The sequence below is a fragment of the Buceros rhinoceros genome, unplaced genomic scaffold, assembly GCF_000710305.1.
Source record: "Buceros rhinoceros silvestris isolate BGI_N320 unplaced genomic scaffold, ASM71030v1 scaffold11761, whole genome shotgun sequence".
Taxonomy (NCBI): Eukaryota; Metazoa; Chordata; class Aves; order Bucerotiformes; family Bucerotidae; genus Buceros; species Buceros rhinoceros.
In genome coordinates this window covers 26,198-52,037 of record NW_010392556.1, presented here as the reverse complement: position 1 = coordinate 52,037, position 25,840 = coordinate 26,198, and the positions used below count along the sequence as shown (strand labels likewise).

Here is a 25,840-nt window from a genome sequence, read left to right as displayed (position 1 = left end):
TCCTGACAGTTTCACCGCCTGCTCTTCCAAGCTGAGACTGGATCCAACTGCAGAGTCGCGTCGAACCCAGGCAGCTCTGCTGGCCTTGTAGAGCTTTGTAACCGACTGCTGGGGACCTGACAGAGGCAGAAGTCCTGGGTGGCCACCTCGCTGGGCTGGGTGGCTGTTGAGGGTGCAGGGATACCGCAGGTGGGGAGCCAGAGAGATCTGATGCCAAGCACAGAAGGCACAGGGAGGCAGTATTGAAACGCCATCCCAGCACACTGAACAGCTGAACTGGCATCTCTAAAGCCTGGCTTTGTGAACAGGCAGTTCTCCTGTGGCAGCAGTTTGAGGAAGGCCTTCAGGATCATCCACAGCTGCAGGCTGCTTTATGCTTTCTGAGGGAAGGACAAAACCTTCAGAAGACGATGACTCAGACGAACAAAAGTTTGTTCATACAACTCTGTACCGTTTCTTCCTAACCAGTCAGCTGGTAACTGGAGCATCTGAAGCCCAGAGGGAAAAAAACCCCCTTGATAGGAGAGAAAAGAGGTGCAAGCGACTTACCTGCATGATCCAACAGGGGTGAGGAGAATGAGATAGAGCAGCAAGAAGAGACTGATGAACACAAACAGGACGCCAGCACAAGGCAAGGGGAGGGGAGGAGGGCACGCGGGCGGGAGAGGTGTGGGTAGGAGAAGGTCGAGGCAGCAATGGCGTTACAAGGAAGGCAGAGCTGTAAAGATATTAGAGCTGTGGGAGGAGAAGGAGGACAAGGAAGACAGACGTGGAAGTGACAGAGCCAGCAGAAGGACAGCATAGCTGCTGAGATGGCATAGCGATGGTGGGGTAGAGGGCGAGCAGTGAGGCAGTGGGTAGGTGGCAAGATGCTGCTATGAAGGGGCATGAAGACACTACTCAGGTATTACTGTTCTTTAATATTTGCTTTTTCTGGATCTCTTGGACTGGGCAGAGCTAGAAGCTTTGGGACTTGAGCAGGCTCCAACTTCTGACACAGTTTTGTGGACTTACTTTTCTGAAAGAAAAACAAAACAACAAACCAAAGCCATTAAAAATGCTGCGGCATAAAAATGTGCTCAAGGTATCACGTTCTTGACCAACAAATTAGCCTCTTCTCCCTCTTTGGTGTCAGAGAGACAGGATACACGGAAGGACTCTGGGAAGAAGTTTTAATTCCCATTCTTTCTCCTGCTCCTCATCTGATGGCTGTGTGGATCCAGTTGAGAAAGGACACAGGGAAATGCTTTCACCCACAACAAACATGTCACTGAAGGATCTCACTGCCACACCGTATGGGAAAGATCAGCAGGTCAGCAGCGTTCAAATAACCCCCGGAGACAGCAAGAGTGACCTGTGCTATAAACACAGACAGCGTGTGGCCTCAGCGTGAAGGGATCTGGAACATTATTTCTTTTCTGCCCCCAAATCAGTGATCCTAAACAGAACCGTAACGGGGAACACCCGCTTACAGAGCGGGTGAAGTCAGTTACAGTGACCTCCTAGATATAGACCCTGTGTCACGTGTCAAAATCGAACAAAATGACTTCCTCTCAAAGCCAGACCACCTTCAGCAGGTCTTTCTGTCCTGATCTAGAAGCACGTTAAAGGCCTCCTTGCCTGGCCTCCGACAACGAGTCCAGACCAAGCCCTAGGATGTGCCCAGGAGGAGGGTCCTGCACGAAACAGGAGATGAACGAGGTGTCGTCAAAACCTGCTTCCCTCCCTGAGCCTCAGAGAGGGTTCAGAATGTTGATTCTCCTGACCTTGCTCCTCTCTGTGTGTTGCTTCTGGGATGACCTTCCCCTCTTTCTCCAGCTCACACTCCAGCTCTTTGATCCGCTGCAGAGCTTCTTCCAGCTTCGCTTCGAGACTTTCGCATCTCTCCTCTGCATTCTGAGCACGGACCTCTGTTGTGCTGAAACACAGAAGCAAAGATAATGCCGAAATCTGAAATCTAGGCAGCTGCTGGCAGGATACCTGAAAGAAAAATTTAGAAAGCTGAATCGCTCAGCGGGATCGACCGACTATGAAACACATTTATGGTTTCAGAGAAGAGCATTGTTAAAAGATCTGTAAAGAACTTCATGGCACATCTGTGTAAACCCTGCCGATTGAATTAATTTTAAATCTCGGTGTTTGCTAGCAAAGGGAGAGGTGTTGATCTTCACCATCCAAAGATAAATACAGAGCACAGTCAGTCCTATTTACACGGAATAATGCAAGCGCAGAGACAAAGCAAGAGGGGTGAGGGAATGCAGTTCAGAGTGCCCAAGCCTGCTTAGGCATGAAGTCGTGACCACACACAAACCTTCGTGTGATTCTGCACAGGGACACTCGGGTGCCCCTTCATCGTGTTCCCCACACACACAGAACTGCGTGGCTGTACCCATCACCAACCTCCCGGGCACTGGCAGGTCCTGGAAGCGCTCAGCTGCATTCACACAACACCCTGCAGTGCTAACAGGACCCGACGCATTAAAACCATCAGACCATCGCAGAAAACCATCACGACTACCTCTGCAACGTACCTCATGAGCACACCGAACAGAAAACCTGCACACAGATGAAGGGCAGCTGGCACAGGTCGTGTCTTCAGCTGTAATGAATCAATAAAGTTGACGGCCCAGGACAATCAGAATGGAAGGAAACCAAAACCGAGCCAACAGATACAGGACGAAGCAGAAACTTAGAGAGCACAACCGGCACTTGCCTGGGGCGAAACCCTGCCCCGCTCGTGCCTCCAGCACAGCGCCAGTACTCACAGGAGCTGCGCTTGCAGGTGTTCCAGCGTTGCCAGGGCTTCAAACTCTTTCTGAGAAAAGGGAGTCGAAGATTTGCTGGCAGTCATCCCCCTCTAGTTGGGAAGAGCAAAACCTTCTATGAGCAAACGTGAAAGAAAACGCCGCGTTTCGTCTGCGGCCCACGCGTGGTTTGGTGCTGCTGTCTCAGTGCACAGTCACAACACAACCAAGAGCTCAGTATTAGCAAAACAGGTAAAATGAGAGAAAATACTCATGTGACAAGAGAAACATGTGAAATGTAAAGAGCTCAGTATCAGCAAAACGTGTCAAATGAACTGATCTTGGCATCAAAAACCGACTGAAATGCTTCTCCGACTCAGACATGAAAGTCTCACTGGATCGTAGTCTTGGGTTGCTGGTGCATTCAGCGGGTTGCAGAGGCTGAAGATGGCTGTAGCCTGCCCAGGGGTCAAAAAAACTCAACAAAACTATTCAGAGAATGGAAAGAGGCAGCTCCTCACAGGGTCCAACAGGCTTAGGTCAGTTTGCTTCACCCAAAGATGACAACCAGGGTTTTCCTGGTTGGTAAAAATACCTGTTGAAAGGTATTTTTACATTCCTTACTCTGGAAGGCAATTGTGATTTCCAGGGATTTGTTTCTGTAAAGCAGAGTCCATAAGGAACTGCCCCCGGGTCTCCCACTGTCGCTCTACGCTAACTGCCCACCTCTGAGGCAGGAAGGGCAAGGCGCACGCTGAAGGCGTGGGACCATCCAGCGGCAGATTGCTCAAGAGCCACAGTTCCTGTGCCTGGGATCAACCTAGATGACCAGCTGGACAGGGAACGACGGCAAAAGGCAGGCTTCTGACTTCTGAGGAGCAGCTTTACCAAAGAGCACCATCCCAAAGGCAAGTGGGAAAAACAAGGACCCAGGGAGGTCAAAACACCCTGAACTTCTTGCTTTCCTGCGGCTGGAGGATCTCCTTGAAGCTCTGAACTCTCTTCAGCTCCTCGCATGTGCTTAGCACCGAACCGTTTTCACCATTCCAGCATCTGCAGATAGTCCTGGTTCGGACTACACGCATCGCTGGTCCCACAAAAGTCCCGGGGCCGTGTCGGTAATTCATCCGTCAGGAGGACAAACTGCAGCTGCGGTAACCGCGCTAACGATTATTTAAAATTGCAAGAGAGGAATCAGAGAGAACCCCAGCACCTCAGACTGCCCCATCAGGTCTGACACAAGCGTTGACGAGGGTTTCGTAAGAGAGCCTGAACAGACGGCTAAAACCCAGCTCCAAAGCTCTGCCCACAGACTGAAACCAGCGGCACGGCGGAGACACCTACTCCTGTCACTGACACGGTGTCTGACCTCAGAGACTTCAGGTGGACATTGGAGTCACGTCCTACGTATCTGATCACATCTGCAGTAGCTTCATGGTCCTCAGTCAGATGATCCGTATCAGCACTTGGCTGCTGCTGAGAGATGAAAGGAAGGAGGAGGAGACCCCTCTAGCCTAACGGCCTTTGAGGCAGCTGTAAGGTCACGCTGCGCGTCGCGCACACCGAGCAATAACTACAGAGGCGTTGCTGGAAGGTAGAGGTACTACTGCAGGTACCATTGCAATAGTAGCAGGTACTACCTGCATAATAGCAATTTCCTCCTTTACTTCTAATGTTTCTTCCTCTGTTAGTGGTTTCCTACTGCTATTGGCATCTTCATCTTCAAGTTCTTCCTCAGTTAAGGAAATGGTGGTGCCCTTAAGTTTGAGCTTCAACTGCAGTTCCTGTAAGGCATCGTAAGGGTCAGGTGAGTAGCATGGTCCGTCCAAATAACCTAGGCAACTAAGCTAGGCGGGTCACTGACTTTCTCTTGCACACATTTAGACTTGACTTCAGCCAGCTTGGAGGGTCCTGAGCATCAGCATATTTCAAATCACAAATGAATATGCTAATTAGTGAACACGACATAAGCAGGACCCGCTGCAGTATTCCTGGTTTGTACAGGCCATGGCCAGGGGAAGAAGAGAAGCAGCACGTGAGTTGCAGCACCGGCTGTACACAAAGTCATGAACAACGTCACTTTGCTTGGGGCTTGAGCTCCGGACCGACGCAAACGAATTGCTCAATACAATAAACCTAAATCCATTTCCTCATCTGAATTTAACCTGTTTGCTATCAAAGTAGACTAATGCCAGGCCAACCATCTACAGAACACATCTGATTGTCACAGGCACCCTCAGACATCCATCTAGCCACGTAACGAATTAAACTAGAAGGTCACCCTGGTCTCCTGGGCTGGCCAACCAACAGAATTCCAGCCAAAGTCCACCCCAAAGGGTGAGGCAAAAGCTATCATGCACTATGGAAAACTGATCTACCAGTGGGGTCAAACCTCCTAGCTCCCCTGAAGCTTTGGTTTTGCCTTAGGCTTGCCCTTACAAAAAGCACTGTGATTTTTACCCGGTTTAGTCATAACATCTCATAGCTCTTCACTACCGCTCTGAGTGAATGCAGATCTCCGTGCAAAACCTTCCCTCAGACAGAACCATAGCTTCTTCCTTCGGGAAAAGTTTTGAGGCAGACCGTCATTCAAACTGGCTCACCCCGGAACAGCAAACGGAGACGACACATACCTCTGATCCAAAGAGCTTTCTCAGCTCTTCTAAATCCAGAAGGGAGATCGGATCTCCTTTGATCTCTGAAAGGAGAAGACTACACGCTTGAATCCAATTGCAGCACTCAGTCTGGGAAGACATAACAGAAAAAGATTAGTCAGGAATTATTGACCAAAAAAAAATAGCTGTTATTATATTAATTCAGTCAGTTAAAGAATTCCACCTTTCTGTCTTCATCTGTTCCAGGGACCTACCTGGACACTTCCATCCTCACCCTACAAAGGAAAAGGAAGACACACTTCTCCAAGCTTTCAGACATGGCGTCTATCACCAGCTACTCCCAACAACTAATTCCCTCAACAAGCTCCTCCTTGGGTCAGTACCGAACACCTGTCACAGCCACTGCCCCAGCCCACACAGGGAGAAATGACACTAAATCCCAGGGTTAATTTTTCACTCACTAAGGTAAGAACAGAAGCACAAGTATTTTCAATCCCTGCAGGGAAGCTTCTTACATTCCTGGAAGCCATTTGCCCTCTGCTCAAGGAAGCCTCGGGCTTCAGGAAGGGTCTCCCTCTCACATCCCTAAAGCGCAGGGCAAAACTCGCTGAACGCTGGCAGTGGCAGTGGTAGCAAATGTAGAATAAGGAGGTGTCAGGCAGGTCAGTTGACTGCGGAAACTCAACTGCACCAAATACCTCCAGGAACTCCAAAGCTTGAGTCTGGGTGTACGTGGCTCTGACAAGCTTTGAACCAGATGTGAATCTACTGCCACTCATGGAATCAATCTCACAGGAGAGCCCTCATGCATGTACCCTGAAGCAGGTTAAGGGAAATACTAAAACTGAACGTGACTCGATCCAGGTTCGTCTCCTTTCCAGGACTGTGGAGTGACTAGGAAACTCGGGGGACCAGCGTAATCCCTTGCAGTAGCAGGAGTCTTCCTCCTTCTTGAAACCCTCACATATTTGTCAACACCTTTTACAAAGCAATTGCAGTCTTGTCCACCCCAGACCTAGACAACTGGAAACAGCTTACCTTGATCTTATTCAGCTCCTCCAGCTCAAAATCAGCTTCTAAATCCATCTTGGACCGTTTCTTTCGAACGATTGCATTGACGATCTCGCAGCAGCAGCTGCAAAGATACAGAATGTCAGAGGAGTGCCCTCCATCGCTTGGAATCGTAGAATCCTTTAGGTTGGCAAAGACCCTCCGGTCAGGAGCCCACTGCTGTTAACAACGTACAGGAGCTATCTGTAGACCTCTGCGCTATAGAAGTCTCCAGAAGAACAACTGTCACCTGCCCAGTCACACAATAACCTCCCAGACAGCCTGTCCATGCCTGTGTGACACTAGCCCTCAGCAGATGTGTGGAGGCTCTGCTCCGGGTGACCTGGACTGCAGACTCGCTGCCTGGACCGCCCTTACATCCTCCTGAGGTCATCCTCAGAAGTGTGGGCAGAGCCCACACGATCTCAGGTGCGAGCATGTTCTAGAGCAGCACTGGGTGCAAAGCAAGCATTCTCTTTAGGTGCTCCCGCCCCATTAGGCTCCCTACGAATCCCAGTAAGGCCTATTTAACACCCGGGAAAAGATCCAGAGACAACCAAATTGATGGGGACTGTCTCCACGATCAACCTCTCAGCACACCACCCATTTTTTTCTTGAGAAAACCTCCTTAGGAGAAACTGAAAACCTCTGCCGAGACCTGAATATAGAACTAGAGAGTCTGCCCGTCTTCATGGCCAGCTCTTCAGCTTGATGCTGCAGCTTGTGAGCCTCCAGAAGTCTGAGCTCCTTGTCCTTCTCGGTGTCTGCCTCTTGCTGCAGGGGACGCTCCCAGGAAAAGTGGTCTGCTGTCACGTGTCTCAGCAAATCCACCAGCCACAGGGTCTGGTTTTGGTGCAGCTCAGCCACCTGCACAAGACATCAGAGAAAATCTAAACTGATAATAAATGACTGGTTTTGCCAAGTAGTCTGAAGTCGGCACGTTTCACATAAGTCAGTGTCCTACCTAATTCAATTTGCAAACCGACATAACGAGGGAAATTTTGTTTTTACTGCTTTTCCTCCCACAATAATTCCCATTACAAACACATCTCCTAGGATGGATCTATCCTCCTCCCAGTTCTTGTTTAGGGTCACACCCTGCTTGTCAGCCAAGAAGTGCTTTCTCTTCTCCTGAATTCAGTGACAAATCAAAAATCACACCCCGCACTTAAAAAACATTTTAAAAACGCATAGTGGGAGCCTCTGATCGACAGTCCTGGGAGAAAGAAGGAAAACCACCGAGAGCTAGCAGCCACGACAGGAAATGCCAGTGCTATTCTAGAGGAAACGCTTGCTAAAGGTGAAACAATAAAACCGTGTTCACGCATTGTGTAGGAGACCTCACAGCTATTTTTAGAGGGGTTCTCCTCTGCTCTCCTGGCTGGAAGACAAAAGCCACAACTCAATCCAAACAGGAAAGAAGGTGTCGAAAGAGCAACGAGGGTTCCTCGCAGCTGCACTCTGGCCAGGTGGAACTTAAAGGAAAGATTAAATGTGAGATAAAGTACTCTCATCCCCTAGCAGGCTCAGGCCTCCTTACTTGTTCGTCAAGGTGAACGATGTTCTTCTCAACCTCACTTCTCATGGACAGCACCCATTGCTGAATCATCTGAAAAAACTCTCTTGGTACCACCCTGGAAAAACAAACACGCAAATTCAGAAACAAGGTGACCTCTAGTGCACCAGACCCAAGGACCTCCTGTCTCAGAGACATTTTTGCTTCCCAGCTCCAGGGAAACATGACACAGGCAGTTTTGTTACTGCTATAGCCGTGGGCAAACTTGGCATCTGCGAGTAATCTCTTCAATGTACGTTATGTATGTGCTCTGCAAATGATTTATTTCCTGATGATATTTACCAAAGACAATGGAGCATCACGAGGAGGAATATGCCCCCCCAAATCTGACTGTAAATTAATTAGATTTTGGTTTCTCTTCAAACGCCAAGGTTTCCAAAGCAGGTGGCAGCGCTGAGGGAGACAGTGCTGTTCCAGGAGGGATATCGAAGCCACCAACTGTTTCCTCGGATATTGCCAAATCAAAGCAAATGAAAGGCAGTCGCCAATCCTTCTAACGCTTAAGCAGATCCCATTTATCCCCCTGCCAGCTTTCTGTGCCAGGGTCCCCACAAACGAACATTTTCCTGCAAGTGCAATTTAACGTACAAGGCCAGCCCAGACACAGTTAACACATCTCTGTTCTTACGGAAAACGCGGTTTCTTATCACTCGTCACTTCATGCAACTGGCCAGAGCCTAGAGAGCGCATCGCTGCCTCCACCTTGGCCATCCATGCAGGGATCTTATGATAAAACGCCAGCAGCTCAGCTTTGTGCGTGCCAGAACCTTGCTTCAGCTTTTGCGCCTCGAGTAACCAGTCTTCCATACTTCTCACCAAAGCTGTCAGAAACTGGGCTGTGCCTGCAAGGGAAGAAAACGCAAACCTTTATTACACTTCTTTCAGCCAACAAAACCGAAGCTGAATTCGGAGAGGGATGCCAAGAGGGATGAACAGCCTGTGTGGGAACTGGCTACGCTTAGGACTACGAATGAGCTGTTCAGTGAGCCCTGAGTTCAAAGCAACCTGAAAGAAAATGGGCTTGGTTTGAAGCCCTGACTTTCCTTCTTGTCTTGACAGATTTGGCTGCCTCATTGCACAAAGACTTAATGTAACTCTTTCTGAAATAGCTTTGCAGTTACAACTTGATTCTTCAAAGACGCAGGTGGCAGAGCATGCAAGACGTGCAGAATGTCTGGACAAAGCAGTAAGTTACTTGTTCAGTCACTCATCTGGCACATGCTGATAGATATTCTCTGTTTGTTGGGGAATATGCTTGAAACGTTTTGATTCTTGCTCTTGGTATTCCACGTTTAATCTTCCTTTAAATCCCGGTGAGGTCCTGTCCTCTGTGACGTCTTGTAGGACAGACAGCATGTTAAGCACATGGAAGGGATGACAGGTTTTCTAATACTTCCGTGCGTGACTCTGTTTCCCCACTGCACAGCTGTGGGGTAGAACCGGCTCGCTTCTCCTCTGGATTGAGAGCATTGCAGCGAAGCACTGTTGGGATGTCTGGACTGGTGAGAAAGGGAGGAAGTTACCCTCTGCAGGGTGGAGTATTTCAGAGTACACGATGGGAACCCCACAACCAGGAGGCCAAGCAGAAGCAGTAGGAATTGTACTATTGAAGTTTTCCTGTCATGCAGCATCAGCTTAAGAAGAGGTGGGTTCCAGAAGGGCATGGCATGAGGGAGAACAGTCACTTCTGACCACTTACCTGTGATTTGGCCATATTAGCTCTTACACAGTATTTGGGTCTTTATTAAACAGTGACTTGCTTCAGGAAGACTCTCTGTGTTGTTGCATTTACCTTATACACTCAACCAAGTGCCCAGCAAAAGAGAAGACCGAACTGGAGCTCACTGGAGTCGTCACTCTAGTCCCAAGCACCAGAGTCAGAACCGTCTTATTCTCACAAAGAAGGTTAAAGGCTTTAATAAGTGATTAAGGAAGGCTGAATAAAAGCAAAGACTCTAAGCCAAACATTAGAGATTTCATGTAAGTCCTCTCTTAGGTCTCCTGTCTAAAACAATCTCGTATCTCATATCTCATTCTTTCTGCCTCTCTAATCCTTGTCATCAGCTACCAAACCTCTTGTATTTCTGGCACATGCTGCTGGAGATCAGGTAATCGGATCTTAGAAGATAACGAGTACTTCAGGGAACTGAGTGCCATTGCCTCACAGGAGAAAATTACCGTGTTCTCAGCATTGTCTCTTACTTCTCCTTTATGATCTCTTCCATTTTCACTGTTTCTTACCAGACGTGCAATGTCAAGAGAAGGAATACTGTGTCTTTTCTACCGAAAGGCTTTACACTGCTATGCAGAAACGAATCCAAGCCATTCCAATTGCACTGCCTTGTACGGCCCGAGAGAATACCCTTCCCACCGTCCCGCCCCCAAAGCCTTTCTTAATATAAGCCAGAATCCCTTTCTCTGGCCTTCGCTGGCTGAAGCCACCTGGGCTCAGAGGTCTGTGCTACGCTGCCTGGCCCTTTGTCGAGATCACGACTATCTAACGAGGCTCTGGACAACCTGCTGTTAACTTTTTGCCATGCTGCTGTCTGGCCAGTTAGGGCCACGTTCCTTCTGTCTCTCGCTTTGTGATGAGAACTACTGGGAATATTTATCTCCTTTAACTGTCTCTGAGGATGGACAGACTTCTCCTTCTCTCTCAGCTCCTTTAGGAGGCTGAAATACAACACATAAGGGGCATAAGATAATGCAGGGAAAGGCACAGGATAACCCCAGGTGAAAGAATAACATGACAGTATGACAAACAGCTTAGCAATGGTGAGTAGCAGCTCCTGACAGCACCTGCTCAGCCTAGTTTTAGTATGCTAAAAGAGAATAAGGGGATTAAAAAACCAACAGAGATTAAAGAACTCTGAAATCAGAATCGAGTCAAGGTCTTGCAGAGGCAAAGGTGGAGAAGGTTAGTTGTAAATTACCCAACATTATCTTACACGGGACATGTTAACTTTATATCAGCAAAGAAAACATTTACCTACATACTTTATCAGGACAATTCAAAATCTAGATTAAGATAACTTGGCATTAGTGATAAGGTCATATAAAGAAGTATTACCCGCTGGGACAATGTTATCTGGTTAATGAACTCTAAACCAGTATTTTCCTTTACATTTTAAACATCCATTCTTTCCTTTTATTTTCTTTTCCACAAATATCCGCATAATCACAAACCGCCCCCACTCCCTCTGAACATCACGTGTGCCTTCCCTGTGTCATATCTGCATTGTGTGTGCTTTGTGCTGTATCACATTTAAATTCCAGCTATTCTTCGACGTGTGACTGCGAGTCAAGTCTCTAGCAGTTTATCCCTTGGATGCTCTTGATTCCCAGCACGTATCTGGGGGTCAGACTTTAGCTTCGGAAGAGGCCGGTACAGATTATGTCAACGGCTCCTTTATTACTGCTGCTTTCCTGGCATCCCCACGGGAAGACTGAACGACAAACTTGGTCTCTCTTACCATTATCCCCACTTATCCTTATATTGAACTGCTGATAGAACTCGCAGGCCCTTTGCTTTATTTCTTCCAGGGCAGCGTGCTGCGGAGGGAACGCTCCCGCAACGTCCCGGTGTCGATTCAGGACTGTTTGTCCTAGCTGCATCCAGCGCTCCTGCAGGCTGGTAGCGCTCCTCAGACCTTCCACCTTCCTTAGGTGCCCCTCCCCTCCGTACTGCCGCAGGTCTTCTTTCAGCATCTGAAAGAAAAGTAGCAAGTTGCGGTGCCCCCAAAGCTGGGCCACCCCTTGGCTGCAACAGAAAGGTGATGGAAATCAGGTAAGGGAGGCGTGAGGAATCTGTGAACATAAAGACGTCACCGTGAGCAGATAGCACAATACACTTTCTGGCGGCAACTCTGAGCGCTTTTAGGGATTACTATCATTCGTCGGTCACCAGCGCTGTCGGTCAGGCAGTGCTCAAATGCACGACTAAGTTTAATGCACTGGCTCAACCATGGTATTAGTCACTTCTCAGGTGGACTCTTCAGCTTCAGCACAAAAGATCTGGGCTGATGTGTTTCCGTTCACATTTGTGATGGGCGTAGATGCTCGCTGGAGCTCAGCTAACACGTGGTAATCTGCTGAGCACCTACCACTCAATAAGATGTCCAGTCCCCACAAAATCTTACATTTATCAGGTTCTTGATATCTTGTAGGATTTCATCCAGTAGCTTTTCATTCATCAGAGAGGAGCTAAAGCAGAGGGAGAGAAGGGGTGAAAGCCGAGGAAAAAAACCCTCCTTCAGTAGCCAGTGTAAAACCACAAGTCAAGATAAACTCTACACAAACCAAGTTAGTGGCGCAAATTGTAAATCGAGAGAGGTAAAAACCACCAGGCTCTACCTGACCAGGGAATTTTGTTCTCTCACTCAAAATAACACAGACACCGGCTGTCAGTTAAGAAAATATGAAGCAAAGACAAAAATCAAATTCAAGCACATTTCCAAAATTTGGAGGTTATTAACCATGGTTGACATCCACACGGCGATGTCTTTCATTAATGCGCACGTTGGGGGTATTTCTGCTCTTTGCTCTCGTGATATATTGAATAAAGCATAAACTCCAGAAACTCACAAAAAGCTGGCAAAATATAATCACCTTAACATACAAGGGGGGGTTGAATTTGAAAGCTCGCGTCTCTCAGAGACTCATTTTGTATCTGTACACGACAGAACGGAATGCTCTATCCAAGCATCAACGCGTGTGCATTCAAGTTAAAATGAATGAAGCTAAATAGAAAAATTCTATTACAGCAACGACAGCTGCAAAAAAGGACAGTCTCACAGCAGGGGGTTACAAGCTTTGCTCCTCTGAATTCAACCACAAACCCAAAGCATCTCTTTGGAGTTACCATTAGGAACGTGACTGTCAAAATACTTGTGTTGAGCAGAAAAGTAGAGCAGTGAGGGATGTGCAAATTGCACCAAATCTCTCTGCGCCCGAGTCCGGGTGTGCTTTGCACTGGGCCAGTGATGCCTGCTGTCACGAGGCCAAGGTTGAGGAGTTGACTGTACCCCCGGTCCCTCTGGCCCACTCACGCGTCACTGCTGAGGAAGTACTGAAGCTGCTTGTTGAGGCTGCTGCAGACGATTTGCAGCTTTCCCTTGCTGGACTCCTCAGAATGCTCTGCTTCTGCTCCAACGTGTCCCAGCCTCTCCCTGAACTGCTCAGTCCCTTCCTGCAGCTCAGCCAGGTCTTCTGTGTCCTGCAGCCATGGGGCAAGAACGGGGGAAAGGGGACTGTTGTCGTGATTATTTTGACCCAAGTCAGAGGAGTTTTCCCTTTGCCCCAGCTGCTTTGAGATACATCCGTATCAGAGATCCGGGAAATGTCTGTAATTTCACAGCACAGCCCTCACAAGCCCTTGAGACCAGGACTAGGGTGGCTCACCCTCCCCAGACGTGCCAGAAGTGAGCGCTGGACTCCTTGCTGCTTGTATGCTACCGAGAGACCGTGCGGTCCCACACCCACATGGCTGAAATCGCACTAGCCTGAATCAGTCGCGGTTTCACGGAGAAGGAATGGGGAGGGAGAAGAAAGCCAAAAAGGGGAAACGGGGCGGTGGGGGGAAAAAAAAGGGCAAGTTTTGGTAGAGAAAAGAGGATGTGGCTTAAAGAGAAAGAAGCCAAGAGCAAACCCATTCACATTTAATCCTTGTTTGAAACTAGATCAAGATTTGGAAGTTCAAACAACAGCTGAAGTACCGAATGCTTTCCTGAGAACCACAGAGCTCTATAAACCATGCGTATGCACGCTTCGGACAGCTACCCACCACAGGCAGGTCCTACCTTTGAGGCCAGGAGGACTACGAAGTGCTTGAGAACGTTGGTGAGTGTCTTTCCACTAACACGAAGCCTGCGAACCAACGTGAGCTGGTTTCTGTCTATTATCTGGAAAAAACACGTTATTATTTGGCCTGTTTTCTTCTGAGAGGCGACATCTGGCAGCAACATGGGAGCTTTGCCATCAATGAAACAGAGCTCAAGCAGCTGAATCCACTTTCCTTACAATTAAATCTCCGATCTCAGACAGCCCCAGAATTCCCGATTTTAAACTTGGACGGGATAAAGTAGGAGATCACAGACAAGGGGGACACACAAACAAGAAAGCACAGAATTAAGAATGATGTTTTTTGAGGAAGCATAAGGAATCTGGCTACGATATTCTGAATTATGACGAACAGGAAACTTTTTAGTCAAGCCCATCTCCGAACATAAATACTAATTTCGTGGAAATTCTTCCTGCACAGAACCTGGAGATCTGTACCAAAAACGCTGTGTGAATTAACTGGTTTTCCATCTAAGAAAACCTCACGTATGTGAAGTACAGCAGACCACAGGAAACGAGGGCAGGGAGGGTGTGAGATGCGTCACTATCCAATCTCACTGAATAAAAATGTTCTTTGGGAGGAAATCTGCCCTTGGAAGAGGATGATGGCTCATCCCTTGCAACGTTTGACTGATCTCCCGCACCTACCTTCAGAGCCAGGTCAGACACAGCTGAGCTCCACACGTCTCTCTCTTGGGCTATCACCAGAACTTGTTCTTCCAGTCGTTTTTTCTGTAACTTGTACCACTCTTGATACTCTTCCCAACGGCTAGAAGAGGAGAAAGACAATAAAATATATGTGCCTGTCTTTCTCCTAAAGCTTTTCTTAGACATTTCCTCTTCCTCCTTCCTTCCTCGGTCGCTTTCTGCAGAGGCTGGAGATTCCCAGGTCCTTTTTGCCCAGGGCCTAGAACACTTTCTGTTGATAGTCCCCTTGCAAGCTTCCCCTCGGTACGAGCACGGGCCTCTGCTGGGTCCAGACTAGCTGTTTTCCTCATGACATGAGATTCCTCTAAGTAAACCTGTGTGCCTACTCACTCACCACAACTCTGATACCAGCCACCCAAATCCCCAACTTCTCCGCTATCTGAAGATGTCCACAGGCGCCTCAGAAGATCAGAGCTGCACGCTCTGCTAGACTGCAACAAGCTCACTGGCTGTGAACGGGTGGGGAAGAAAAGAGAATGCCAGCACTTGAGCAGCAAACACAACTTCCACGTCTCAAAACTAGAAAGGTTTTGAACAGCTTTCTCTCCCTTTGAGGAGCTTAGGATTCACAGTAAAATAAAGGCATTTATCATAAACAGCCACGTTCTGTTCCCTAGCAGGAAACTAGTCCTCACCTCCGCCTCCCAACAACCCCGAGAGAACGATACCAGCACACTGCAGAAATCTCCCAACCTCAACTTTGACAGCGACTTACTCTGCATTCGCCTTCTCCTCCTGCACGGCTGCAGATAGCTCCTCTTGAATTTTTTCTGCCTCTTTGATCACCTTGCGGTCACGCTCTTGTATCTCACGCAGCTCGCTGAAACAGCGGGGAACAGGTAAGGCAATTTATCTCCACCCGAAGGTCTCTGCTTTGGCAAGCACAGACTGGTGCGACATCAACTGTCATGCAGAGCTCTCTTCCTCCAACACAAGCGTCTCACTGGAGAGGCATCAGGCATCTCAAAGACCTCCTCTTCCCATGCACACATGTTGCTCCAACAACTCCATTCTGTAGCTCCCCACCAACAAACCTCCTGTGTGCTCAGGAAAGAGGTGGCTTTGACATTATTGGCACTAAGAGGATGCAGTGAGAGAGTGAGGAGGCTCAAGTGTGGCCTCTGTAGCTCTGCTCCAAACCATAACCCTATCTTCCCACTCCTATGGGAGGAAGATTAGAAAACCGAGCAAAATCAATGGATTACACTTAAAGCATAGAGGTAATTTCTTAGGATCAGGCAGGACTCAGACCTGGCCAGCTGTTCAACAGATTCTTTAAAATGGAGTAGTTCCTCTGTAAAACGTCTGTTGACCAGCCGCTGTGACATCATTTTTCTGTAGAGGGTCTTCATCTGTTCAGGAATCCGCTCCAGGAGGCTCACGTACCTCTGCCTGCAGTAAAATGAGTAACAGTACGTCCTCGAGAGCGCAGATCTCTCTTGTGCCATCTGCAGACTCTGTCACTGCGCAGAAGGCATCTTGTGAGTGTTTGGACTGGGGATTTTAAACACTCTAGAACAATTTAGGTGCTATAAATAGCAGTAATCGGAGCACGGGAACCCTGGCTGTGAGGTAAAGACCAGCTATTCACTGTGTAAAAATTTCCACCGAGCGTGACACCAATAAAGGGTCCACACTGCCAAGTGTAGTGGCAGTGCCACCGACTTCCAGCCCCAGTCACCTAACAGAGGCTCGTTAGCGCCGGCAGTTAACTAGGCAGGGAAACCCTATTTCATTTTTGGCATCGGACCCAACGCCCACCACACGGACAGGCTTTGCGCTAGCTTTGCTGGGCAGGGACACGAGGAACGAACTGCAGTAGCTAATGTTACCCCCGAGGGGACACTGCCATAAATCAAGAGGCGGGTCAAGAGCTGGCTGATGAAGACCTGAGCTTCGAAAGCAGCTGTCCTCTCTCCACGCAGTTCACGCTGACCTGCCGAATCAGCTCGTGGAAAACAATGTTGTAGATGTTCTGCTCCACCTTCATCAGCTCTAGCACGTTGTGCAGCTGGAAAAACAGCAAGAAAAACCATGGCCTTGCAGAGCCGGGCCAGCATACTCCTTTAACAGCTGCTTCTGAAAGTGGGCTCCCTGTTGAGGACAAACCGTCGCCAAAGTAGAAAGGGGAAGGGCATGAGCCGCCCTGCATCCATTCACAGGTTTGTTTTCAAAGGTGTTATGCACCATCCTGACTACCCTCCCACCAACATCCCCGGGAGCTTCTCTGCTGATTGCAGCTGGAGCTCCTGCTGAGGCAATGATCTACGTTTTTTAAAACTCATTCTCCACCAGCACACGAGAATAACAGACAATAAGGTAACGCAAGGTACAGATGTTCTTTGCAATCTGCTTTTTAGGTGTATGAAGGTTTCCAGTGGCCCATTTTCTAACGCAGCAGCCTATCCCCCCAGAAAAAGATGAGACAGCTACTGCCACCTTTCTGCTATGGTAGTACCACCACAAAAATTCCCTTCTGCCATTTTTGCCAGAAATGCAGCTTCCTGTTCCAGCAAGCTAACTACGCTTCGTGGATGAGACAACGGTGAAGAGGAGCGCAGGAGAGGAAACCCCTGGTTATTACAGGACCCCCAGACAGCTGGCTTGGGCAGAAACTAGCTTCTAGCAGGCACCTTCAGCACAACCGGGATAAACACTAGGAAAACAAGATGTTATTTATCTGAGTACTAGAAAGTTATCTGGACCCAAGCAATTTATTCACCTGTGAAGGTCCTGTTATTTTGATGAGCTTGTCTACTCCAGCTTTTTCCAACATGCTGTCCATCATCTCCATCAGCTGGATGACCTCTAACCTCCCAGAAGGTTTTCTGACAGACCAGAAAGAGACACATCATTATTCTGCATAGCACATTACGGTATTTTCCCAGGCAATGAAATTCAAACAGCTGCTTTTTTCAAACAACTCCACGTGGGGTGGTACTTACATGGATGGGAACAGCCGCAGCTTCTTCTCACGGTCATTAAGCAGTGTTGTGTATTTTCTGAAATGAACACAAATGTTAAAACTCTCGCACAAAGCAATCCTCCCAGTCCTACCTAAGGGATCCTGCTCTCCTTTGATCTCTTTGACTCATGTACGAGCTGACGAAGGTTGGAGAGACAGAGAAGGTCTCCAGGGTTGCTCTTCAGTGGGAGCATCCAGAGCTTCACGTGGGAATTGGACCTCCTGCAGCTGTTTGCCCAGCTGGAGCTCCTTCTTGCCACTAACTACAAAATTCTTGGAGGCACCTTCTCTCCTTACGGCCTCTCAGCCTCTACTTAGCTAAAAAGCAACCAATGGGTTACTTTTTTTTCTGGTGGGGCCAGAAAAGCCCATCGCTTTATCCCTGCACTCAGAACAGTTGGGGGCAATCCCTTGTAGAGCAGAAATGACTCACTCATCGAAGTACTTCAAGGGCAGAACTCCCTTGTTCTTCACGATGTGAAATTCCTTGGGAACCAGGCTATCTGCTAGGGTTGCTTGCTAAGGATGGAAAGAGAGAGATCATGAAAGGTCAGTGAAAAAGATGTGCAGAAACTCCTGGTTCCTTCCCAAAGAAGACACAGGCTGCCTTCTCTTGGCAGCCAAGAGAAGGAAGATCACGTAGCAGCTTTTCATCCTGCTTTTCCCTTTCCAATTCCCAAAGCCTGACGGAAACAATCTATGTCTAAAGCAGACTGAAACACCAAGCTGTGGCAGGGGAGTAGGGGGCTGGCGCCACAAGGAGAGTTTTAGGATCAGGGTAACATGGGGACACGTGTACAAGGACCTCCCTGGTCCCAGGTAGCGATACGCACAGAGAAACACCTCAACAGCAGCACTCACAGGAGTACGTGGGACTGTACCGCAGCTCTCTCTCTGGTCCTGACAACCCTCAGGAGAAGAGCTTCTGCCAGTCATCGCTTTCTTAGCTCCTCGGCCAGTCGCAACGTCACACAGGTAAGAGACATCCCTGAAACAGAGGGAACAGCTTGTTCACTAACCCACCCCCCAGGCCATTCCCTTACTGACAGCATAGATCACGTGCGGGTTTGCTCTGCTCAGCCTGAGGCCAGGCTTACGGCCAGGACTGTCTCCCCTGGGCCAGAGACGACAGATGAGATCACAGTTTTTAGGCAGATTAACCTCACATTGCCTGTGGCCGGCCAGAGAGCGTTTTTCACTTTTGCTGCCAATACCCTACTGCACACATACACAATGTCCAATGAACAGCAAAACCTTTTTCACTTCCTAGCACCGTTAAGCGTGGCTTATTTACAAAGAAGTGTAAAGCTACTCCCTGCTAAGTCCATTAAAGCCAGCAGAGCTTCTTTTCTTAATCACGGATCACGGCATCCCTGCAAGCCTGACATCCTTTGGAAGGATGGTTCCAAAAACTGCTCCTTTAGCAACCCATTATCACTCTTGAAACATCTTTCCCTTGAATCTCTCTAGCCCAGACTGGGATGGGACTGGTCCTTCCATCCTGCTACTTCAGGCAGCACAGCCACCTACTGTAAGGAGAGATCAGAGGAGAGATCTAGTTCTGCAGTCCCAGCTCCCAGGTCTTGCGTGGCCCCGGGCTCCTTATCCCTTCTTTGCTTACCTTCCAGCACCCGTCAAACTGACAGGGTGATCTGTCAGGTGTCTGAACTTGCTCCGACGATTAGGATAATGCCAAAGCCGATCCGGGGTTTGCAGGCAGCCCTGCAGACAAGGCACACGTGGTTGTCACCGCTTAGTGAGAAAGGTGCCAAGGAGAGGGAGAGGTCAGGGTGGCTGTCGAAACAAGCTCCACATCGTTATTTCTGTCTCGATACTAAAGAAACTGGAGCAGACTAAACAGCCTTGGCACAGGGCTTTAGGGCAGCACCACGGCACAAGCAGGTGTTGCAGGGACTGGAAGGCAGCACTTTGGATCTGCATCAAATGGCACGGTCAGAAAAGCGATGAGATGTGAGTTGAATTTATCTTACGAGGTCGGCAAACGTGCCTTTTGCCCAGGGAATGAACACACATCCCCAGTGGAAGAGAATTCCGGGCAGAAAAAGGCAGGAGAAGGGACACGCGCTCACCCTGAAGCCCACTGAGGTTTTGGTGGTTTGCGGGGGCTGCGAGTTCTCTGGGCTGCAGAGAGAACTGCTGGCAGAGGTCAGGCTTCGGAAAACTTCTTCTGGAACGGAACTGTGTTCCAGGGAGGAAGAAACAGGCCTGCTGCGGTCAAGCATCCGTGAGGTATCCCTCAGCTTGGGGAGCTCTGGAAAACAGCAGGTCAGAATCATTTTCACCAGCAGAATGAATGCTGTTGAAGAGAAAGCAAAACCGAGCTAAAGTAGAGGGCTGAGAGCTAAAGACTCCGTGCGCCTGTAAAGCCACTTCCCTTCTTGTGGATTGCTAGCAGTCCGCTTTCTGCAAAGATATTAACACCGTAGAATACCAGCGATTGCCTAAATAAAGGCAAAAGGGAATGCAGAGAAGCATCCCGCGGTTAAAGGGCAGCTGGAAGGACGAGGGGCAGCTGGAAGGAGCCCCGCAGCCCCAGCCCAGCCCTACCTGCCCGCTCCTTGCCGACCTGGGCCGCCTGCAGGGCACTGCTCCACTTCCTCCCACCAGCTTTTGGTCCAGGAACTGGTGCTCCAGTTGTGGGCATGGTGAACACTTCTTCTACTTTAATGCTCGGCCAAGGAAATCTGCAGTAATGAATGATCTAGAAACAGAATTAAACCCACATCTGTACTCCACAGGGTGAACAGCTTATTTTGTTGTTATTTCTTGTAAAAAACCCCTTCGTCATCTCTGAATTCTCACTGGAAGCCGTGCCAAATACCTATCGTTCTTTTTAAAGTACTCTCGGTGTTGAAACTTTCTGGCCTCCTTATCAGTGGCATCCTTGTGTACGGTGCTTTCTAATCAGAGCGTAGGTGTAAATTTTGACAGGTAGTTTCTTATTTCTTGTTGTGTAAACGGTTTTGTGGAAAGAAAATACAAAAGTTTGCTAACAATTTCTGACACAAGGACATTTTTTCCCCCTTTAACTGCCTTTTTGGCAGTACATGACATTCCTGACAGAAGGGATGGGAAGATTAATGGCACCATCCTGTAGCGGCCACAGTTTAAGGACACGGACAAGACTCAACCTCATAGCACGTGGTACACAGCTGGGAAATATCACAGTAAGTTCTTGGCACACAAGCCCTTTTCAGGCCCAAAATAAGGGCAGAAATCACCAATATGATGTACTTTTGGCTGCTGCTCCAGTATGCATTAAATTGGGAGAGGTCAGAAACTCCCATCTGTTCCAAGACCTATCAACTCCTTCCCTGTGCTCCTCTCCAGCACTTCCAAGGATGTTCTCCCCTCCTGCAGAGATGCGATGGCCAACACGGAGCTTATAAACCCCTGCAGAACTTTTGCACCTGCTACGCAGCTCTGAGGTCTCCTGCTGGTTTTTAAGACCTGACAGAAGACTTGTGTAAAAGTTTCTTCCTACACGTCCAGCCAAGGAGATCTTCTCCCCACCCTCCAGCACTGCCTGCGTCTGCCACAGCACAGCTGTCTCCATCCCTCTCCCCTCCTTGCCCTTGGGAAGGGGGAGACTTGCAGCCCCATCCAGGAGGACTAGGCCTCCCCAGAGCTTCAGGGGACACAGGCGACCCTTGAACCTGTCCCCCCCTCTCTGCAAAGGGAGCAGTAGAGGGCCTCAGCTGCCCTTACCTGCTGGGTAGCTCCTCCCTGGTTCCATCACCATGGAAACACAGGAGTCTCCCCAGCTTCTAGAAGGTGCCCTCCCCCCTCAGCCCCACAGGGCTCCGACCCAAATCCACCTTCCCAGGAGAGCAACCCACATATCTTACCCTGTCCCCAGCCCCACTCTCCTTTGCCCTCCTGCACCCCCTCCCTCCCTCAAAGCAGAAGAAACAAACAGGCCAAGGCGATTTTTTTTATCTCCTCTAATAGCAAAATATATTTCAATTGCTGTAATACAGTAGATTATAAACAGCTCTTCTGCGTCACAGAACACGGTACAGGTTGCATACAGGGAACCACTGATGCCAGGGCTGGGGCACACAGCGTGACATGGTGGCTGCCAGGCTGTCCTCTGCCACAGCAAGGCAAGGAACAGTGGTGGCTTCTTGCCCTGAAGAGGAGGCTGGCTCGGAGGTACCGTGAGGACCCAGCTCATAGCCCTGAAGCCGCAGAGCACGTGGGCTTGCTCGCAATGGTCCGTGGTCCTTCCACCCATTTGCGTTCCGAAGGTGGGAGCTCAGACGGTTCAGGTTTCCTTCGGCGGGTGGACTGATTCACGTGACCCACCCCATTTCGTGTTAAAAAGACACACTAGGATTCCCCCCACTTCCAGCACAGCATGTAGCACGTGTCTTACTCAGCTGGCTGTCACGGGACAGCACGCGGTTAGCAGCTCAGATGCAGGACTGCTTCAGCTCCACAGGATGGAAGCTGGATACCGTGACAGAAAGGACATACTAGGCATGAAAACTCTGCTCAGGTTCAGTCTGCCTGAAACAAACCGTTGTTTGCATGGAAACCAGGACGCATTTTGCCACATTAATACTGATTTTTGTGATGTTATTGAGCAAGGAGCTGCAGCTGTACTGGCTGCCATTCCAAAGCTGGAGGCTTCCCACCTCAAAGCTGAGGGAGTTACCACGGAAGTGAGCTGCATGACTCTTGTGTTGGAAAGACCCACAGAAGACAGTATATACTCTTATCAAGAACTTGTAACGGGCAGGTTGTGAACCTCAGTGTCCTCATTATCAACCAGAACACCACACTGCCAGCTCTGGCACTCGCAGCCTAAGAAAACCCCAAACCAACAAGGTATAATTGACGCTAATTAAACAAGTGATGTGCAAAAGACTCAGTATTTCCCCTCCAGCATGTTTGAGAAAAACGAGAAGCAGCCCACATTCAGGCACAATTTAAAAAACACCATGAAATCAAAAGTAATCCCAATTGTTAATGCCAGATGCCTTGATCTACAAGGCTGAAAATCTCAACCTGTCAAAAACTAGGACTAGCTCCAACAGCTGAGCATCCCCTTCTGGTTACGTTTTGCTTTGTCAGATGCTCAAGTCCCCAGACTTCCCACCCCAAGGATGGGGACACAGTAAATGCTGATACCCTTTATTAGGAATATGACAGTGCCAGCTGCGAGGGAAACACCAGAACTTGGCACAAAACACCAGGATTTGGTCTCCTTGTGAGAACAACTGAGACAACAGCAAGACCTGACACAGGCACCAACAAGTCTCTAACCCATCGCGCTCTGTTTGAGTGCAGCTACAGCTGTACATGAGTGTTTTGAGCACCACAACTAAGCAGGGGTGGACTGAATTTCACCCTGTGCTAAGGAGGTGACAAAGACATTTGGCCAAAAGGTGGCCAAACTCCTTTTTTCCCCAAGTCAGGTTTTTTTTTTTTAATCAGAGTTCCCCCAGCACCTCGGTCCCTTCCTCCCACAAAAGGTACAGTGAAAGATTTAGGATTAATCAAACTGAAAGAGGAGAAAGCAATCCACTCCATTCTCAAGGTTTTATATGCTAATACTGCCAAGTTTGAGTACACACATGCACCCCTTCCTCTGAAATTAAGCCAACTGTTTCAACAAATGAGTTCCAGGTGTTTACTGATTTTTTTTTTTCTGATTAAAACATTCATTAGCATTTGTGTTACCCATAAACTTGAACCACAGACTTACACAGAAAGTTGCCCATCTTTAGTTCAGGTCTCTATGAGTCTTGGTAATCTTTCAGCAGAGTCACACACACACACACACACACACACACACACACACTGTGTTTGGCAAATCTGACCTGACACAATGTCCCTCCTTAAGAGCAGGACTCCTTACAGGACACTGAAAACCCGGCTTTCATGAAACCACTTTTGACTAAGGTTAGTAGAAACAGAAGCCCAGAAGACATTTTTAAGTGGATTGGGGACAAGTCCATCAACAGTTCCAGTACTGCTGGTACTCAACACTTGGCTATACATCTGTAAGGAAAAGCTGTTACCAAAAAGTGCCGATAAAGAACATTCGAGTGATGCAGAAATCCCTGTGACCAAAGTTAAGGCACCTCCATCAGGGTGCCCTCCCTCTCCGGTTACAGGAGCTGCAGTCCCAGTAAAACTGGAGAGATACAGACCCAGATACTACGTCAGTTCCCTTCGGTGCATAGCACCTGACAGAACCAGGGAACTGAAGGGGCTCTGCCTAATGAACAGATACTGAAACACCAAATTCACATAACGCTTCTCCCTTTATTAGTGCACGTGGGAAGACATCCCGCCTCTTCAAAAAGAGGGTGGCAGCACCCAGGAAACTGGTCACCATTGGCCCCTCAGAGCAGATGAGAAAGCAGCTCTGACTCCAGCCACCAGGTCAACCCTCATTTTGCACTGAGCGTTAGGAGCTGGAGAGGCACCAAGACACACTGGCACGCTGAGCAGGACGTAGCCATTCCCGATGAGCACGTGAGTACCTGTGATATCAGCTGCATTTCTCACAGTTGGGTCAAAGTATTTCAAATCTTTCGCGCTAAAGAAAGCCTTAACAACTCGTATACCTTAAAGCACCTGCCGAATTAAAGCAAAAGCTCTTTTACAAGTTAATTGTATAAAAAAAAGAACAGATTATCTGGAGCAAGAGAAAGGAAGTGCTAGAAGAAAAACTATTTCTCAAGTTGGCAAAGGCCTTCACAGAACAAAACCTTAAAACCAGTTGAGAACTCAATGAGTACAGAAAGCAGATGAATTTTCCATGTATAAAGTCCTACGGAGACGCTTGCCCCGCTTCTGAACCCAGTTCTCCAATGCAACCAAAAGTAAACTGTCTCAGAAGTAAATCCCCTCTTCCTCTGCCCAATTTAAATCTGCATGGAATGCACTTCAAAGCCATCCAGGAACACTTTGGCTATTTTCAGAGCAAGGAGAAAAAATATCCTGTCGCTCTGCCACTTGTCCATGTCATAGCAGCGGAGAGGATCACAAAAGTTTTGTAGACATCCCATCACCAGAAGAGAGGAAAAAAATTGCAAAGGGATTGCTAAGGAAGATGGACGGATGCCAACATTGAGCTATTAGCAAATCTGACCAGACTGACTATCGTCCAGAAGAGCAGCAACTTTGGGGGACCCCTGGATGAGTAGGATTCCAGTAGACTCGACCTTCAGCTCAATATCTTACTGGCATGGAAATGGCTCAAACTGGGACAGCATGTAGTAGATACTACCTGTGAAGCCTGTTGCAATCCAGGTCAACTGGTTTGCCTCAGTAATGTTTAAAAAAAATGAACAGTTTCTCCCCAACAATCAGGAGGCACAACTTCCCTTAGAAAAAGTCCGTAGTGAGTCAGGTCATTGGTCCAAATACTTGGGAGGACAACTCTGGTTTCCTGTGATGACAGGGCCAGATCATCCTATTTTTTACATCTTCATATGACATGACCATGAGCGTGGTTTTAAGTAGTCCAGGAACGTGGGCTGCAAAACACAGAGAAGCAGCGAGTTAGTCACAGGCCAACAGCTGACACAGGCCTTCAGCTGTGGCCTGAAGTCAAACTTCCCTAACAGGAAAGCTCAAACAGCATTTTCTACACCCTGCAACCCTATTCTTACCCCCGCTGAACAGTAAGTGGAAGAGTAGCTGCAGCCACAGGCCGTTTGCCTGCCGCTCACCTCCCCCCACAGTTCTGACACATCAGGTAAATGCGGTGTCTAGCAGCATAGTGTACCAAGAAGCTACTCATTTATGATGGCAAACTCTTAACTGAGGAGAATCAACTTCAAACAGTTTGCCTGGGGATGCTTTTGGTTAAAACTGAAATCAACTGGGACAGCAAGAAGTTTTATGTGGAACAGAATCTGGTACCAAGAAAATAAGTGGTAAGTCAGACACTTAAACCAACAAAACCCCAAACTGTCCATTTATAGGAACCAGTTCCGACTGCCAGATAGTTAAACGCTACCAGCTAGGAGGAGACTAATGAAAGCAGTGTTGTTAGAAAAAGCTTTCCTAGATGCTCTACAGTTTCTAGACTAAGTAACTCCTGATGAACTCAGAGCTCACTGCCAGAAAGGCTCGTTTCTGCAACTCCTGCCCTGTCCCCACAGTACAGAAGGCCCGGCCACCCACGTGGTCAGTTCTCCCCCAGGAGAGGTCAGTCACTCACATTTTCCGTGGGGCAGTACTGGCGGGCGTACCACTCCTGGCTGTAGAGGCAAATGATGACTCCCTGGCCTAGGAAGAGGGAAGTCCACATGATCACGTTCCAGATGGGCCCTTTCCGACGGTCATTAAGGATGAAGTT

The 25,840-nt window shown here is 48.5% G+C and overlaps 2 protein-coding genes across 2 annotated transcripts in view; both read right to left on the bottom strand.

Moving 5' to 3' along the window:
* Window positions 1-917: 917 nt before the first annotated feature.
* On the bottom strand, window positions 918-20,161 carry AXDND1 (axonemal dynein light chain domain containing 1). Its single transcript, XM_010144535.1, is given in 25 exon segments — window positions 918-1,018; window positions 1,767-1,918; window positions 2,766-2,857; window positions 4,089-4,220; window positions 4,385-4,528; window positions 5,378-5,488; window positions 6,398-6,494; window positions 7,068-7,276; window positions 7,950-8,043; window positions 8,614-8,827; window positions 11,459-11,693; window positions 12,125-12,188; window positions 13,034-13,200; window positions 13,784-13,885; window positions 14,472-14,592; window positions 15,247-15,351; window positions 15,783-15,923; window positions 16,421-16,542; window positions 17,254-17,359; window positions 17,477-17,533; window positions 17,930-18,015; window positions 18,358-18,484; window positions 19,118-19,218; window positions 19,587-19,768; window positions 20,065-20,161. Coding segments are annotated over 25 exon segments (3,159 nt in total).
* A 4,479-nt stretch (window positions 20,162-24,640) lies between these two features.
* Window positions 24,641-25,840, bottom strand: part of SOAT1 (sterol O-acyltransferase 1) — a 24,135-nt gene continuing 22,935 nt past the window's right edge. The window contains exons 15-16 of the mRNA XM_010144534.1: window positions 25,703-25,840; window positions 24,641-25,013 (exon numbers count right to left, since the gene is read on the bottom strand). Coding sequence (XP_010142836.1) covers window positions 24,957-25,013; window positions 25,703-25,840 — 195 coding nt within the window. The 3' untranslated portion in view covers window positions 24,641-24,956. The remainder of the gene's footprint in view (window positions 25,014-25,702) is intronic.